The sequence below is a fragment of the Oncorhynchus gorbuscha genome, linkage group LG20, assembly GCF_021184085.1.
Source record: "Oncorhynchus gorbuscha isolate QuinsamMale2020 ecotype Even-year linkage group LG20, OgorEven_v1.0, whole genome shotgun sequence".
Classification (NCBI taxonomy): domain Eukaryota; kingdom Metazoa; phylum Chordata; class Actinopteri; order Salmoniformes; family Salmonidae; genus Oncorhynchus; species Oncorhynchus gorbuscha.
This window is the reverse complement of record NC_060192.1, coordinates 28,821,227-28,835,309: the sequence shown is the minus strand read 5'-3', so window position 1 is coordinate 28,835,309 and position 14,083 is coordinate 28,821,227. Positions and strand designations below refer to the sequence as shown.

At 46.1% G+C, this 14,083-nt stretch overlaps 1 protein-coding gene across 3 annotated transcripts in view; it reads left to right on the top strand.

The window, feature by feature from the left end:
• The window catches only part of ppp3ca (protein phosphatase 3, catalytic subunit, alpha isozyme), a 94,773-nt gene that overhangs the window by 69,764 nt on the left and 10,926 nt on the right, over window positions 1–14,083 (top strand). For all 3 annotated transcript variants that reach the window (XM_046318104.1, XM_046318103.1, XM_046318102.1), the window contains exons 6-8: window positions 184–323; window positions 4,119–4,196; window positions 4,345–4,439. In XM_046318104.1, coding sequence (XP_046174060.1) covers window positions 184–323; window positions 4,119–4,196; window positions 4,345–4,439 — 313 coding nt within the window. The remainder of the gene's footprint in view (window positions 1–183; window positions 324–4,118; window positions 4,197–4,344; window positions 4,440–14,083) is intronic.

Sequence of the window (14,083 nt, the reverse complement as noted above, 5' to 3'; positions counted from 1 at the left end):
TGTGTGTGTGTGTGTGTGTGTGTGTGTGTGTGTGTGTGTGTGTGTGTGTGTGTGTGTGTGTGTGTGTGTGTGTGTGTGTGTGTGTCTGCCAACCTGCATGTGAGTGTGTGTGTGTGCATGTTTGTGTTTGAAAATGTGTGTATTTGCTTGTGTCTGAATTCAGCATGTTTCTCTCTGCTGTAGATAGACCGGTTCAAGGAGCCTCCAGCGTTTGGGCCCATGTGTGACCTTCTGTGGTCTGATCCTCTGGAGGACTTTGGCAACGAGAAGACCCAGGAGTTCTTCAGCCACAACACAGTCCGAGGCTGCTCCTACTTCTACAGGTCAGCTCTCTCTCCACCTCAACCCTTTCTCTCATTACTGTTCCTCATGTTTTAGAGCCATCAGGTACCACCGTCTGGAGCTGTTGTCCAAACAATTACAGGTGTAGGATCTTAATTTGATCACTCTTTTGTTGTTGAGAATTTTCCTGCACAGCTGGAAGTTCACGTTTTTGTGCATTGCAGGTTTAAAACTTCTTCTAAAGTTTGCCATTTCCACTTTAAAATGTCAGACTTGATTTGCACTAAGGAAAAATGTATCATCTACTACAAAAATGTATATTAATTACAATGCACATAATAATTCACATTTCCTGTTGCTTCAGGATTATTCTCCTGCTGTAGCAAACTGGCTCAAATGAATATCTTACATCTATACCTCCAAACCAAAAGGAATAAATCCTATCTCACACACAGATACACACACACACACACACACATTGTACAGACACACAGATATACAGCACATAAATACACACCACATATCTGTGTTGCCTCTGCTCTGTATCCTATAAGCCATAGTGTGTGGCATCATATGTCATGTCTGTGTGAGATGCAGCCGCTGCTCTGACCTACATTCTGGGTGCAGAGGGAATTTGGGCGGAAAGCCCTGGATCTATGGACTTCATACAATAGGCTCTCCAGGAGCTCAGGGCGCGAATGTTATTCTATTGTTTGCTTTTCTTTCCTGAGTAAACCTTCTCACACTTAAATATTTAACACGCTGACGAAACTTTGATGGGCTGTGGATGGCAGTGGCTGAGGGGAGGGGTAGAGGGGTTGGTGGCAGGAAGGGATGGGTCAGCTCAACCTCAACCTGCCTATACACAGACTACAGACTACTGCGGGTATACTACTGCGGGTAGACTAATACCCTCCACGACCACTAGGGGGCACCCAAAAAAGAAACTCAATCTGGGTCTCAAATTAGTTTTGAGAGTGGCACAGCGGTCTAAGGCATTACATCGCAGTATTGAGGTGTCACTACAGAAACGAGTTTGATTCCGGGCTGTGTCGCAGCCGGCCGTGACCGGGAGACCTGTGAGGCGGCACACAATTGGGCCAGTGCTGACCGGGTTAGGGGAGGGTTTGGACGGCAAGGATGTCCTTGTCCCATCGCGTTGTAGCGACTCTTGTGGTGGGCCGGGCGCATGCACCTCAGTCGCCAGGTGTATGGTGTTTCCTGCGACACATTGATGCGACTGGCTTAAGGGTTATGCGTGCAGTGTGTCAAGAAGCAGTACGGCTTGGCAAGGTCGTATTTCTGAGGACGAATGGCTCTCAACCTTCACCACTCCCGAGTCCGTAAGGGATTTGCAGCGATGGGACAAGATTGTAACTACCAATTGGATATCACGAAAAAGAGGTCAAAAGTACACACGCAAAAAATATAATACACAATGTGCAATTTCTAAATTTGGTAGTGCATCAGCAGTTTTGAAATTGAAGAGTTTCATTCCAAAACGCTATATCCATTTTCAGAAATGTTGGTAAATGAGGTTTTATTGTTGGTCTAATAAAGGCATGGGGCTGTTCAATGACAGACCTGTATTTGTTTCAAATCTATCACTTGATGGTTTCATTTCAGAGAGACAAATACTCATTTTTTTTTTACAAAAATGTTATATACCCGGCTCTCTCTCAGAGAAATAAGTAGCACTGCTAGGTTTTACAGTTTTACACAGTCAAATGTAACAAATAACTATATTTGTTTATAAATAAATGTACAAATAATAGATTTGTGACACCAATATTAACACATCATCATTAGATGCATTTACACACAGAAACAAGTGCACCTCTCAGGGCGTTGGCCAGTCAGTTTGTGAGGGGGACTATGGTATCCCTGGTGATAGTAGGTGGTGTGGATGGATCCCAGCTGGCTTATGTCCATGTTTAAAAGGCTTTGTGTGTTTATGTGTGCTGTCTCATTCTGACTGACCACAGTAATACATTAAGGGAACTATCAGACAGCAACAAAACACTTTATGTAGTTTCACCCAGCATCCTTGTTGCTAGGTGATGGACTGAGCTTGTTTTGATATGATGAGGTGAAAAGGCTTATGGCCTGGTTTGTCAGTGAGGGGTTCTAATGTTTTCTTCAGGGAAAGTCTCTGTAATGATTCTCATCAGTCACTCTGTAACCCTAAGGTTTCAGCACCTGAAAGTTTTACCAATACACAGGTTCAGAGAAACGCCCCAGGTGCCAAATCTGACACAGATATGAGAAGACCCCCTCCTCTGACCCACTGAGCCATGGATTAAAAAACTATGCACATTCGGGCCGATCAATATGTGAGCTTGAGTCGTCAGCATGTGCATACCATTTTTTCATAACCTTTGTTATCCTGTCATTTTATGAATCTGATAATTTAACAGAAATGTGCATGTTTTAATTATGGCGATCATAGTCTCTCTTTTTTCTGTTCATCATCTCACAAAATAGACTATACGATTATATGACCGTATACACATTCAGACCTTCAGGAATCGGAATGGAATCAAGCTGAAGCTAAAACTGTATCTCTGTCTGAATCAGCAGGACAGAGTTACATACAGAGGGGTGATACATTAGACATTAGACTGCTGGTGGGGGTTGTGAGGTTGAAGGAGAGGGATGTAGAGGAGATGAGAGGAGGAGTAGACATGTGCATAGGAACCTCCTACTCCAAACCAGGCGGTTGAAATGCATCGTGGGTGTAAAACAAGAGTCCGGGCAGGGGCCGGTATCAGCTCAACATTGCCATCTATCCCACAATTCCCCTGGGGCTCTGCAATGAGCTGTTGCTATGACAACCCACTCCTCCAGCCCAAACTAGAGCACGTGATAGGAAGAGAGATGGAAGGGAAGGAGTGATCTGTGTCGAGGGAGAAGAGAGAGGCGGAGGAACAATGCTGTCAAACCGTCCATCTTGCTAACAGTTGGCTTAAAGGATGGGGAAATGTTGCAAAAAATCTCACATTACCTGTCAGGGTAGAACTGACAGCCAGTTAGCAGTCAAATAATAGCTGACATGGTTTGTTGTGTTTTTGAGCCAGTGAGTGGTATTAGGTTGCTTTCGGGCGAACTGGGAGCTGTGTGATGTGATGGGCTGGGCTGGGATGGGCTGGGATGAGCTGGGTTGGCTTGGGATGGGCTGAGCTGGGTTGACCTGGGATGTGCTAGGTAGGCCTGGGATGGGCTGGGCTGGGTTGACCTGGGATGTGCTAGGTAGGCCTGGGATGGGCTGGGCTGGGATGGGCTGGGTTGACCTGGGATGTGCTGGGCTAGGCTGGGATGGGCTGGGTTGACCTGGGATGGGCTGGGCTAGGCTGGGATGGGCTGGGCTGGGTTGACCTGGGATGGGCTAGGTTGGCCTGGGATGGGCTGGGCTGGGCTGGGTTGACCTGGGATGGGCTAGGTTGACCTGGGATGGGCTGGGCTGGGTTGGCCTGTGATGGGATGGGCTGGGCTGTTCTGACTTACATCATATTGAGCAGTGCTCTGATAACAACACACTGACTGACGCCTGCTGATGCTCTGAACTGTTTTGTTGTGTCGTAGGACAATGTCAATGTTCTAGTCTGTGGCTGGACCAGGAGTATCATATTGTATTCTCTGTTTCGTGACTATAGTCATATAGTGTTTTTCCACTGTGTATTCAGATATGCTCTGTTACACAATACTTACAGTATGTATTCTGCATTTTGTTTGGTTACATAGGTCAGTGCTAGCTGTGTTGCTCTGTTATATGTCTCAAACAGTGTGAATTTAGATATGCCATCCCCAAAACCTTTTCTCCTTCTTCTGCCGTGCAGTTATCCAGCTGTATGTGAGTTCCTACAGAACAATAACTTATTATCAGTCATCCGAGCACATGAAGCACAAGATGCTGGGTATGTACCAACACCACATCTTTCTCTCTCTCTTTAAATCTTCTTCTTTCTCTCTCTTACAAACACTTTTAGCTTTAATACGATTCATGATTCATCCAGATGATGAACCTGAAAACCCGTCCCCCTCTCTATCTGTGCTGTCTTATAGCTACCGCATGTACCGGAAGAGCCAAACCACCGGCTTTCCCTCCCTCATCACTATCTTCTCAGCGCCAAACTACCTTGACGTTTACAACAACAAAGGTCAGTCTGTCTATTCCATGTATTTGTGGAGTTTTTATATACATACATATACATTTAATCTCAGTTTATCACAATTCCTGACATTTAATCCTGGTAAAAATTCCCTGTTTTATGTCAGTTAGGATCACCACTTTATTTTAATAATGTGAAATGTCAGAATAATAGTAGAGAGAATGATGTATTTCAGCTTTTATTTCTTTCATCACATTTCCAGTGGGTCAGACATTTACATACACTGAATTAGTATTTGGTAGCATTGCCTTTAAATTGTTTAACTTGGGTCAAATTTTTCGGGTAACCTTCCACAAGCTTCCTACAATAAGTTGGGTGAATTTTGGCCCATTCCTCCTGACAGAGCTGGTGTAACTGAGTCAGGTTTGTAGGCCTCCTTGCTCGCACACACTTCCTCAGATCTGCCAAACAAATTTTCTATTGGATTGAGGTCAGGGCTTTGTGATGGCCACTCCAATATCTTGACTTTGTTGTCCTTAAAACATTTTACCACAACTTTGGAAGTACACTTGGGGTCATTGTCCATTTGGAAGACCCATTTGCGACCAAGCTTTAACTTTCTGACTCATGTCTTGAGATGTTGCTTCAATATATCCACGTAAATTTCCTACCTCATGATGCCATCTATTTTGTGAAGTGCACCAGTCCTTCCTGCAGCAAAGCACCCCCACATCATGATGCTGCCACCCTTGTCCTTCACAGTTGGGATGGTGTTCTTCGGCTTGCAAGCGTCCCCATTTTCCTCCAAACATTACGATGGTCATTATGGCCGAAGAGTTCTATTTTTGTTTCATCAGACAAGCGGACATTTCTCCAAAAAGTATGATCTCTGTCCCCATGTGCAGTTGCAAACCGTAGTCTTGCTTTTTTATGGCGGTTTTGGAGCAGTGGCTTCTTCCTTGCTCAGCTGCCTTTCAGGTTATGTCGATATAGGACTTGTTTTACTGTGGATATAGATACGTTTGTACCTGTTTCCTCCAGTATCTTCACAAGGTCCTTTGCAGTTGTTCTGGGATTGATTTGCACCAGAGTACAGCCTTCCTGAGCGGTTTGAAAGCTACATGGTCCCATGGTGTTTATACTTGCGTACTATTGTTTGTACAGATGAATGTGGTACCTTCAGGCATTTGGAAATTGCTCCCAAGGATGAACCAGACTTGTGGAGGTCTACAATTATTTTTCTGAGGTCTTCTTTTGATTTTCCCATGATGTCAAGCAAAGAGGCACGGAGTTTGAAGGTAGGCCATGAAATACATCCATAGATACACCTCCAATTGACTCAAATGATGTCAATCAGCCTATCAGAAGCTTCTAAAGCCATGACATAATTTTGTGGAATTTTCCAAGCTGTTTAAAAGTACAGTCAACTTAGTGTATGTCAATTTCTGACCACTGGAATTGTGATACAGTGAATTATAAGTGAAATCATTTTTTTGTTAACAATTGTTGGAAAAGTTTCTTGTGTCATGCACAAAGTAGATATCCTAACCTACTTGCTAAAACTATAGTTTGTTAACAAGAAATGTGTGGAGTGGTTGAAAAACGGGTTTTAATGACTCCAACCTAAGTTTATGTAAACTTCCGACTTCAACTGTACACAGTACCAGTCAAGGGTTTGGAGACACCTACTCAAACTGTACACAGTACCAGTCAAGGGTTTGGAGACACCTACTCAAACTGTACACAGTACCAGTCAAGGGTTTGGAGACACCTACTCAAACTGTACACAGTACCAGTCAAGGGTTTGGAGACACCTACTCAAACTGTACACATTACCAGTCAAGGGTTTGGAGACACCTACTCAAACTGTACACAGTACCAGTCAAGGGTTTGGAGACACCTACTCAAACTGTACACAGTACTAGTCAAGGGTTTGGAGACACCTACTCAAACTGTACACAGTACTAGTCAAGGGTTTGGAGACACCTACTCAAACTGTACACAGTACTAGTCAAGGGTTTGGAGACACCTACTCAAACTGTACACAGTACTAGTCAAGGGTTTGGAGACACCTACTCAAACTGTACACAGTACTAGTCAAGGGTTTGGAGACACCTACTCAAACTGTACACAGTACCAGTCAAGGGTTTGGAGACACCTAATTAAACTGTACACAGTACCAGTCAAGGGTTTGGAGACACCTAATTAAACTGTACACAGTACCAGTCAATGGTTTGGAGACACCTAATTAAACTGTACACAGTACCAGTCAATGGTTTGGAGACACCTACTTAAACTGTACACAGTACCAGTCTAATTAAACTGTACACAGTACCAGTCAATGGTTTGGAGACACCTAATTAAACTGTACACAGTACCAGTCAATGGTTTGGAGACACCTAATTAAACTGTACACAGTACCAGTCAAAGGTTTGGAGACACCTAATCAAACTGTACACAGTACCAGTCAATGGTTTGGAGACACCTAATTAAACTGTACACAGTACTAGTCAAGGGTTTGGAGACACCTACTCAGATTCCAAGAACACGGCATGAGATGTTACTATCCTTTGTGCAAGCACTTCCAAGAGTTAATGAACAGTGAGCGTGGTGAAATTTGGGGAGCGCATTGTCAGTAGTGTACCTTTGGTTCCTAGAGTGTTTCGGCCTTTCAGACTATACACCCTCCCCAAAGGCGGCCAGTGACAGGGTGATCAATCCTACGCTTGCGTCCCATTCCCATTTAGTCATAGGAGTTGCCTTGTTGTTGATAGCCAACATCCCATGGGACTATGCATGGCAGGGGCGTCCTCCTCCCTGAGTCAAGCATTGTTGACCGCATACCTCCTGGCCCTCTCACTTCGGGGCCCAGCTGGGGTCTTTCCTCTTCATCCAGAGCCACTGACTGCTGCCTTCTGCCGCCTCTGATACAGCTTTGATTGCCGAACGCTGGCTCTGGCCCTTAATTCCCAGGTCTCTAAGCAGTCTGGTTGTAGATGTTGCCACAAAACCTCTGCAGCCCACCTCCACTGGTCGGACTTCTGTGTTCCAGCCATGATGCCGTGCTTCGGCAGCTAGATCAGCATAGCGCAGATGTTTTCGCTCATAAGCCTCATCTACTGAGTTGTCCCAGGGTACTGTGAGCTCAATGATGAAGACCTTATTGAGTGAACGGGACCAGAGCACCATGTCAGGTCTTAGGGTGGTGGTTGCGATCTCCGGAGGAAACACAAGTTGCCGACCAATGTCAGCTAGCATTTTCCAGTCGCGGGCCAAGCGCAGCTGGTCTCGCTCTAATGGTGTAGAGCCGCTCTTCGGTGGTTTAGCCCCTTCGTGGACAAAGTTTGTCCGTAAGGAGTGTGATGCTGCTGTGGGTGGTAGGGAGTTGGTGGCAGCTCGCTTGTCCTCCAGGGCGGACGCAAGGTTTTTAAGGACTTGGTTGTGACGCCAAGTGTAGCATCCTTGGGTGAGGCTTGTTTTACACCCTGTGAGAATGTGCCTGAGGTTGGCTGGCATGGAACAGAGGGCACAGTCCGGATATTCACCATACCATTGGTGAAGATTAACTGGTGTTGGAAGGACGTCATATGTTGCTCTGATGGAAAAGCTCAACCGCCTCGCTTCCATGGCCCACAGATCCTTCCAGCTGATCTTCCTCTTCTCCACACTGTCCCATCGAGTCCAAGGTCCCTGTTTGGCAAGAGAGACTGCCTTGGCCCACCTTGCAGCCTCCTCCTGATGGCGTACTTCCTGCACTACCATCTTACGCCGCTCTGGTGCAGTGGCCTTACTCCAAGCAGCACGGCTAGTTAGCCCAAGGCCTCCTCTCCCTTGCTGAACATGACCCACAATGTCAGCATGTCTGAGGGCTGCTGTTGCCTCCTGGACTGCTTTTCCTGGCCTCCATTTGCGCCCAGTTGCCAAGGTCGGCGCGTTGTTGCTCACCGCTGGGTCTCGAGATTCATTCAGTGTCATCTGGAGCCTGGTTTTTGCACACTTGAATTCCTCTGTTAGACTGGTGAGGGGCAGCTTGAGGACACCATCTCCATAGAGGCCTATGGTGGTAAGGCATCGTGGAACTCCGAGCCACTTCTTTAAGTAGCCTGTGACTCCTCTTTCCATCTTCTCCACTGTTGAGATTGGAACCTCATACAGTGCTAAGGGCCACAACACCCGGGGTAGGAGACCAAACTGCAGACACCAGTCCTTTAACTTTCCAGGTAGCTGGGTGTTGTTGATGGACTGTAGGCTACTACTGATGTCTTTGCGCAGCTGTTGCACCTGGTCTTTGTCCTTCAGGCTTGCATCATACCACCTTCCAAGGCTTTTTACCGGCTGCTCAGACACTGTTGGGATTTGGTCATCTCCGATGAAGAATTTCAGGTCAGAGAGTACTCCCTTCACAATCGAGATGCTGCGTGACTTGGATGGTTTAATCTTCATATGGGCCCAGCTGATGTTCTCCTCAAGTTTTCTGAGCAGTCTCCTGGTGCATGGGACAGTGGTGGTCAATGTTGTAATGTCGTCCATGTAGGCTCTGAGTGGAGGGAGGCGGAAACCAGAGTCGACCCGCTGTCCACCAGCAACCCATTTTGAGGATCTGATGATAACCTCCATTGTCATTGTGAATGCCAACGGAGAAATGGTACATCCCGCCATTATACCTACATTCAGGCACTGCCATGAGGTGGTGAACTCTGAGGTGGTGAAGCAGAACTGCAGATCCTGGAAGTACGACTTCAACAGGTTTGTGATGGTGTCCGGTATGTGGAAAAATCTGAAGGCAGACCACAGGAGTTCATGGGGCACAGAGCCAAATGCATTGGCAAGGTCGAGGAAGACTACATGGAGGTCCCTTTTCTCCACCTTGGCCATTTGGATCTGGTGCCAGATTATGCTGGAATGTTCCAAGCAGCCAGAGAACCCTGATATTCCTGCCTTCTGTACAGATGTATCGACGTACGCATTCCTTTGCAGGTACTCGGCCATCCTCTGGGCAATGACCCTAAAGAAGATTTTACCCTCGACATTCAGTAAGGAGATTGGGCGGAATTGGCTGATGTTCACTGCATCCTTCTCCTTAGGGATCAGGACCCCGCCTGCCCTACGCCACACTTTGGGTATTATCTTCTTCTGCCAAGCTGTTCTCATAAGCCTCCAGAGGAACCTCAGGACGTCTGGTGCGTTCTTATACACTTTGTACGGGACTCCATTTGGCCCCGGGGCTGATGCTGTTCTTGCCCGTCGAACTGTGTTTTCCACTGTGTTTTCCATGTCGGAGGGCTGGTCTCAATATGATGTTCCGGGGGTTCAATGGGTGGGATATCTGATGGGATGGCCAGATGTTCATGTCGCTTTGAGTCAAAGTTTGTTGTTCTCAGGTGCTCCTCTAGGTCTTTCTTTGTTGTTTTTAGAGCTCCACTTTCCATGTCGGAGGGCTGGTCTCAATATGATGTTCCGGGGGTTCAATGGGTGGGATATCTGATGGGATGGCCAGATGTTCATGTCGCTTTGAGTCAAAGTTTGTTGTTCTCAGGTGCTCCTCTAGGTCTTTCTTTGTTGTTTTTAGAGCTCCACTTTTTCCACTTTTGAGGAACTTGAAGGGATCTTTATAGAATCGAGTTCTAGTTTGTTCTTTCTTCCTTCTGCGTTTCCGTAGGTTCTCTGCTCTACAGAGGGATGCCAACCGGGTTTTGATGTCAGCCTGAAGTGCCTCTATGCCCTCCTTTTCCACTTCCGAGGCCTTCTTCCACGGTTTCTTAAGCTGCCGCCTTTCTTGAACGAGGCGCTTGATTTCTTGTTGCCTCCTAGAAACTGGTGGGGTTGGAACCTTTCTCCCGCCTTTTGCCTCTTCCACTCCAAATCTTTCTGTCCCGTACTCATAGATGATGTCCCCCATCCTCTCCAACTTCTTCTCCACTGTGCCTCGAAGTTTCTCGAGGGTCAAGGTAAGGTCAGTATTCACGTTTCCCACAACTTCTTGTCACTGGCGCCAGGCCACTTCACATACGGTCTGTGCCCTGGTAGTCTCCTCTCGACTGCAGGTCTAGGAGGCTGGGTGAGTTCCACTCCTGTTGTTGGTTCCACCTCAGTTGCTATTTCTTTGCTTGAGTTTACGTCCTCCATGACAGTGGTACTGATGCACTGCAAACTATGGTTTGCGTCCAGTTGCTGTGCTTCATTCGACTGATTTGATCGCTTTCACAGAAAGTAATCAATGCGAGTTCTCTGTCTCTCTTTACCCAAACACCCCTTCTTCCCCTGGTGGATCCTCAACCCATGGTGTGATGTAACTTTCCTCCAACCACAGACACATACCTGCATCTGTTTGTGGCCCACTGTTGCAGCAGAACTTGTGACAGTTGCTGTGGTGTTCTCTTGTGCTGTGCTCTCATTACTCGTAGTCGTTACCAGTCCAGTCGTTACCATGTTGTCAGCCGATGAGTCATCTTCCGCCCCCGCTCTCGCAGACTCTAGGGGTATTCTCGTATGTTGACTTTACTCGTATGTTGACTGTACACAGTACCAGTCAAGGGTTTGGAGACACCTACTCATTCTACATTGTAGACTAATTGTGAAGACATCAAAACTATGAAATAACACATATGGAATCATGTAGTAAGCAAAAAAGTGTTAAACAAATCTAAATATATTTTACATTTGATATTCTTCAAAGTAGCCACCCATTGCCTTGATGACAGCTTTGCACATTCTTGGCATTCTATCAACCAGCTTCACCTGGAATGCTTTTCCAACAGTCTTGAAGGAGTTCCCACATATGCTGAGCACTTGTCTGCTTTTCCTTCACTCTGCGGTCAACTCATCCCAAACCATCTCAATTGGGTTGAGGTTGGGTGATTGTGGAGGCCAGGTTATCTGATGCAGCACTCCATCACTCTCCTTCTTGGTCAAAATAGCCCTTACACAGCCTGGAGATGTGTTGGGTAATTGTCCTGTTGAAAAACAATAGTTAGTCCCACTTAGCGCAAACCAGATGGGATGGCGTATCGCTGCAGAATGCTGTGGTAGCCATGCTGGTTAAGTGTGCCTTGAATTCTAAATAAATCACTGAAAGTGTCACCAGCCAAGCTCTCCCAAATAATAATTTGTGGGAAAGTTAATTTGTTGAATTTCTTTCCTTCCTAATGCGTTTGAGCCAATCAAAATTGAGCTCATTGGCCAGATGGAAGCCACTCCTCAGAAAAGGCACATGACATCCAAAATCCACCTAAAGTCTCTCAGACCATGAGAAACGAGATTCTCTGGTCTGATGAAACCTTGATTGAACTCTTTGGCCTGATTGCCAAGTGTCACGTCTGGAAGAAACCTTGCACCATCCCTACGTTGAAGCATGGTGGTGGCAGCATCATGCTGTGGGGGTGTTTTTCAGCGGTAGGGATTGGGAGACTAGTCAGGATTAAGGCAAAGATGAACGGAGCAAAGTAGAAAGAGATCCTTGATGAAAACCTGCTCAAGAGAGCTCAGGACTTCAGACTGGGGCAAAGGTACACCTTCCAACAGGACAACGACCCTAAGCACACAGCCAAGACAACGTAGGAGTGGCTTCGGGACAAGTCTCTTTATGTACTTGAGTGGCTCAGCCTGAGCCCAGACTTGAACATCTCTGGAGAGACCTGAAAATACCTGTGTGGCGACGCTCCCCATCCAACCTGACAGAGCTTGAGAGGATCTGCAGAGAAGAATGGGAGTAAACTCCCCAAATACAGGTGTGCCAAGTTTGTAGCATAATACATAAGACTCAAGGCTGTAATCACTGCCGAAGGAGCTTCAACAAAGTACTGTGTAAAGGGTCTGAATACTTATATAAAGTTATTTCTGTTTATTTTATTTTAATAAATTAGCTAACATTTCTAAAAAACTGTTTTTGCTTTGTCATTATGGGGTATTGTGTGTCGATTGATGAGGGGAAAAAAATCTATGTAATCAATTTTAGAAGAAGGCTGTAATGTAATTGTAATGATGTGCGCTGAGAGTCTGGAAGCAAATTCAGGGAGTGAGTGTCAATAAAATACACAGAACATAGTACAAAAGCAGAACCTTGAACAACGCAGACATGAAACAATGGCACCTGGGGAAGGAACCAAACGGAGTGACATATATAGGGCAGGTAATCAAGGAAGTGATGGAGTCCAGGTGAGTCTGACGTCGAGTAGGTGCGGGTAACGATGGTGACAGGTGTGTGCCATTGTGAGCAGCCTGGTGACCTAGAGGCGGAGAGGGAGCACACGTGACAGAAATAAAATGTGGAACAAGTCAAGGGGTCTGAATATTTCTCCATATTTTTTGTGTATTGTATTTGATATATAAGGGTATGTATTTGTAGTGTTAACGTATGAGTCTATGTGAACCAGTATATACGTAGTGAATGTATGTTGGATCATATGTGTGTTGGTGGGTGCTGTTCATTGTGTGGCTTGATGGAGATGGATAGTGAGCCATGGTAAGAGTGTGGGAGGGACTGTCGGTATGGCTGGCCATCTCCATGTTACTTTATATCTCCTGATGAAACAGTGTCCGCACTTCACTTCTGGGGCTGGAGAGGGGCAACTAATGTTTGATCATCTCATCTCCTTTCTCTGTCACTGTCCTGTGCCACTGTTTCTCTCTGTCTCTTTCTGTGTATGTCTCTATTTCTGTCTCTGTCCCTTTCTCTTCCTCTTTCTGTCTCTGTCTCTGACTCTGTCCCTTTCTCTTCCTCTGTCTCTGTCTCTGTCCCTTTCTCTTCCTCTGTCTCTGTCCCTTTCTCTTCCTCTTTCTGTCTCTGTCTCTGTCTCTGACTCTGTCCCTTTCTCTTCCTCTGTCTCTGTCTCTGTCCCTTTCTCTTCCTCTGTCGCTGTCTCTGTCCCTTTCTCTTCCTCTTTCTGTCTCTGACTCTGTCCCTTTCTCTTCCTCTGTCTCTGTCTCTGTCTCTGTCCCTTTCTCTTCCTCTGTCTCTGTCTCTGTCTCTTTCTCTTCCTCTGTCTCTGTCTCTGTCTCTGTCCCTTTCTCTTCCTCTGTCTCTGTCTCTGTCTCTGACTCTGTCCCTTTCTCTTCCTCTGTCTCTGTCTCTGTCTCTGTCCCTTTCTCTTCCTCCGTCTCTGTCCCTTTCTCTTCCTATTTATGTCTCTGTCCCTTTCTCTGTCCCTTTCTCTTCCTCTGTCTCTGTCCCTTTCTCTTCCTATTTATGTCTCTGTCCCTTTCTCTGTCCCTTTCTCTTCCTATTTCTGTCTCTTCCTCTTTCTGTCTCTGTCCCTTTCTCTTCCTCTTTCTGTCTGTCTCTGTCCATTTCTCTTCCTCTTTCTGCCTCTGTCTCTGTCCCTTTCTCTTCCTATTTCTGTCTCTGTCCCTTTCTCTTCCTCTTTCTGTCTGTCTCTGTCTCTGTCTCTGTCCCATTCTCTTCCTCTTTCTGTCTCTGTCCATTTCTCTTCCTCTTTCTGTCTGTCTCTGTCTCTGTCTCTTCCTCTTTCTGTCTGTCTCTGTCCATTTCTCTTCCTCTTTCTGTCTCTGTCTCTGTCCCTGTTCTCTTCCTTCCTTTCTGTCTCTGTCCCTTTCTCTTCCTATTTCTGTCTCTGTCTCTGTCCCTTTCTCTTCTCTTCCTCTGTCTCTGTCTCTGTCCCTTTCTCTTCTCTCTGTTCTGTCCCTTTCTCTTCCTATTTCTGTCTCTTCCTCTTTCTGTCTGTCTCTGTCCCATT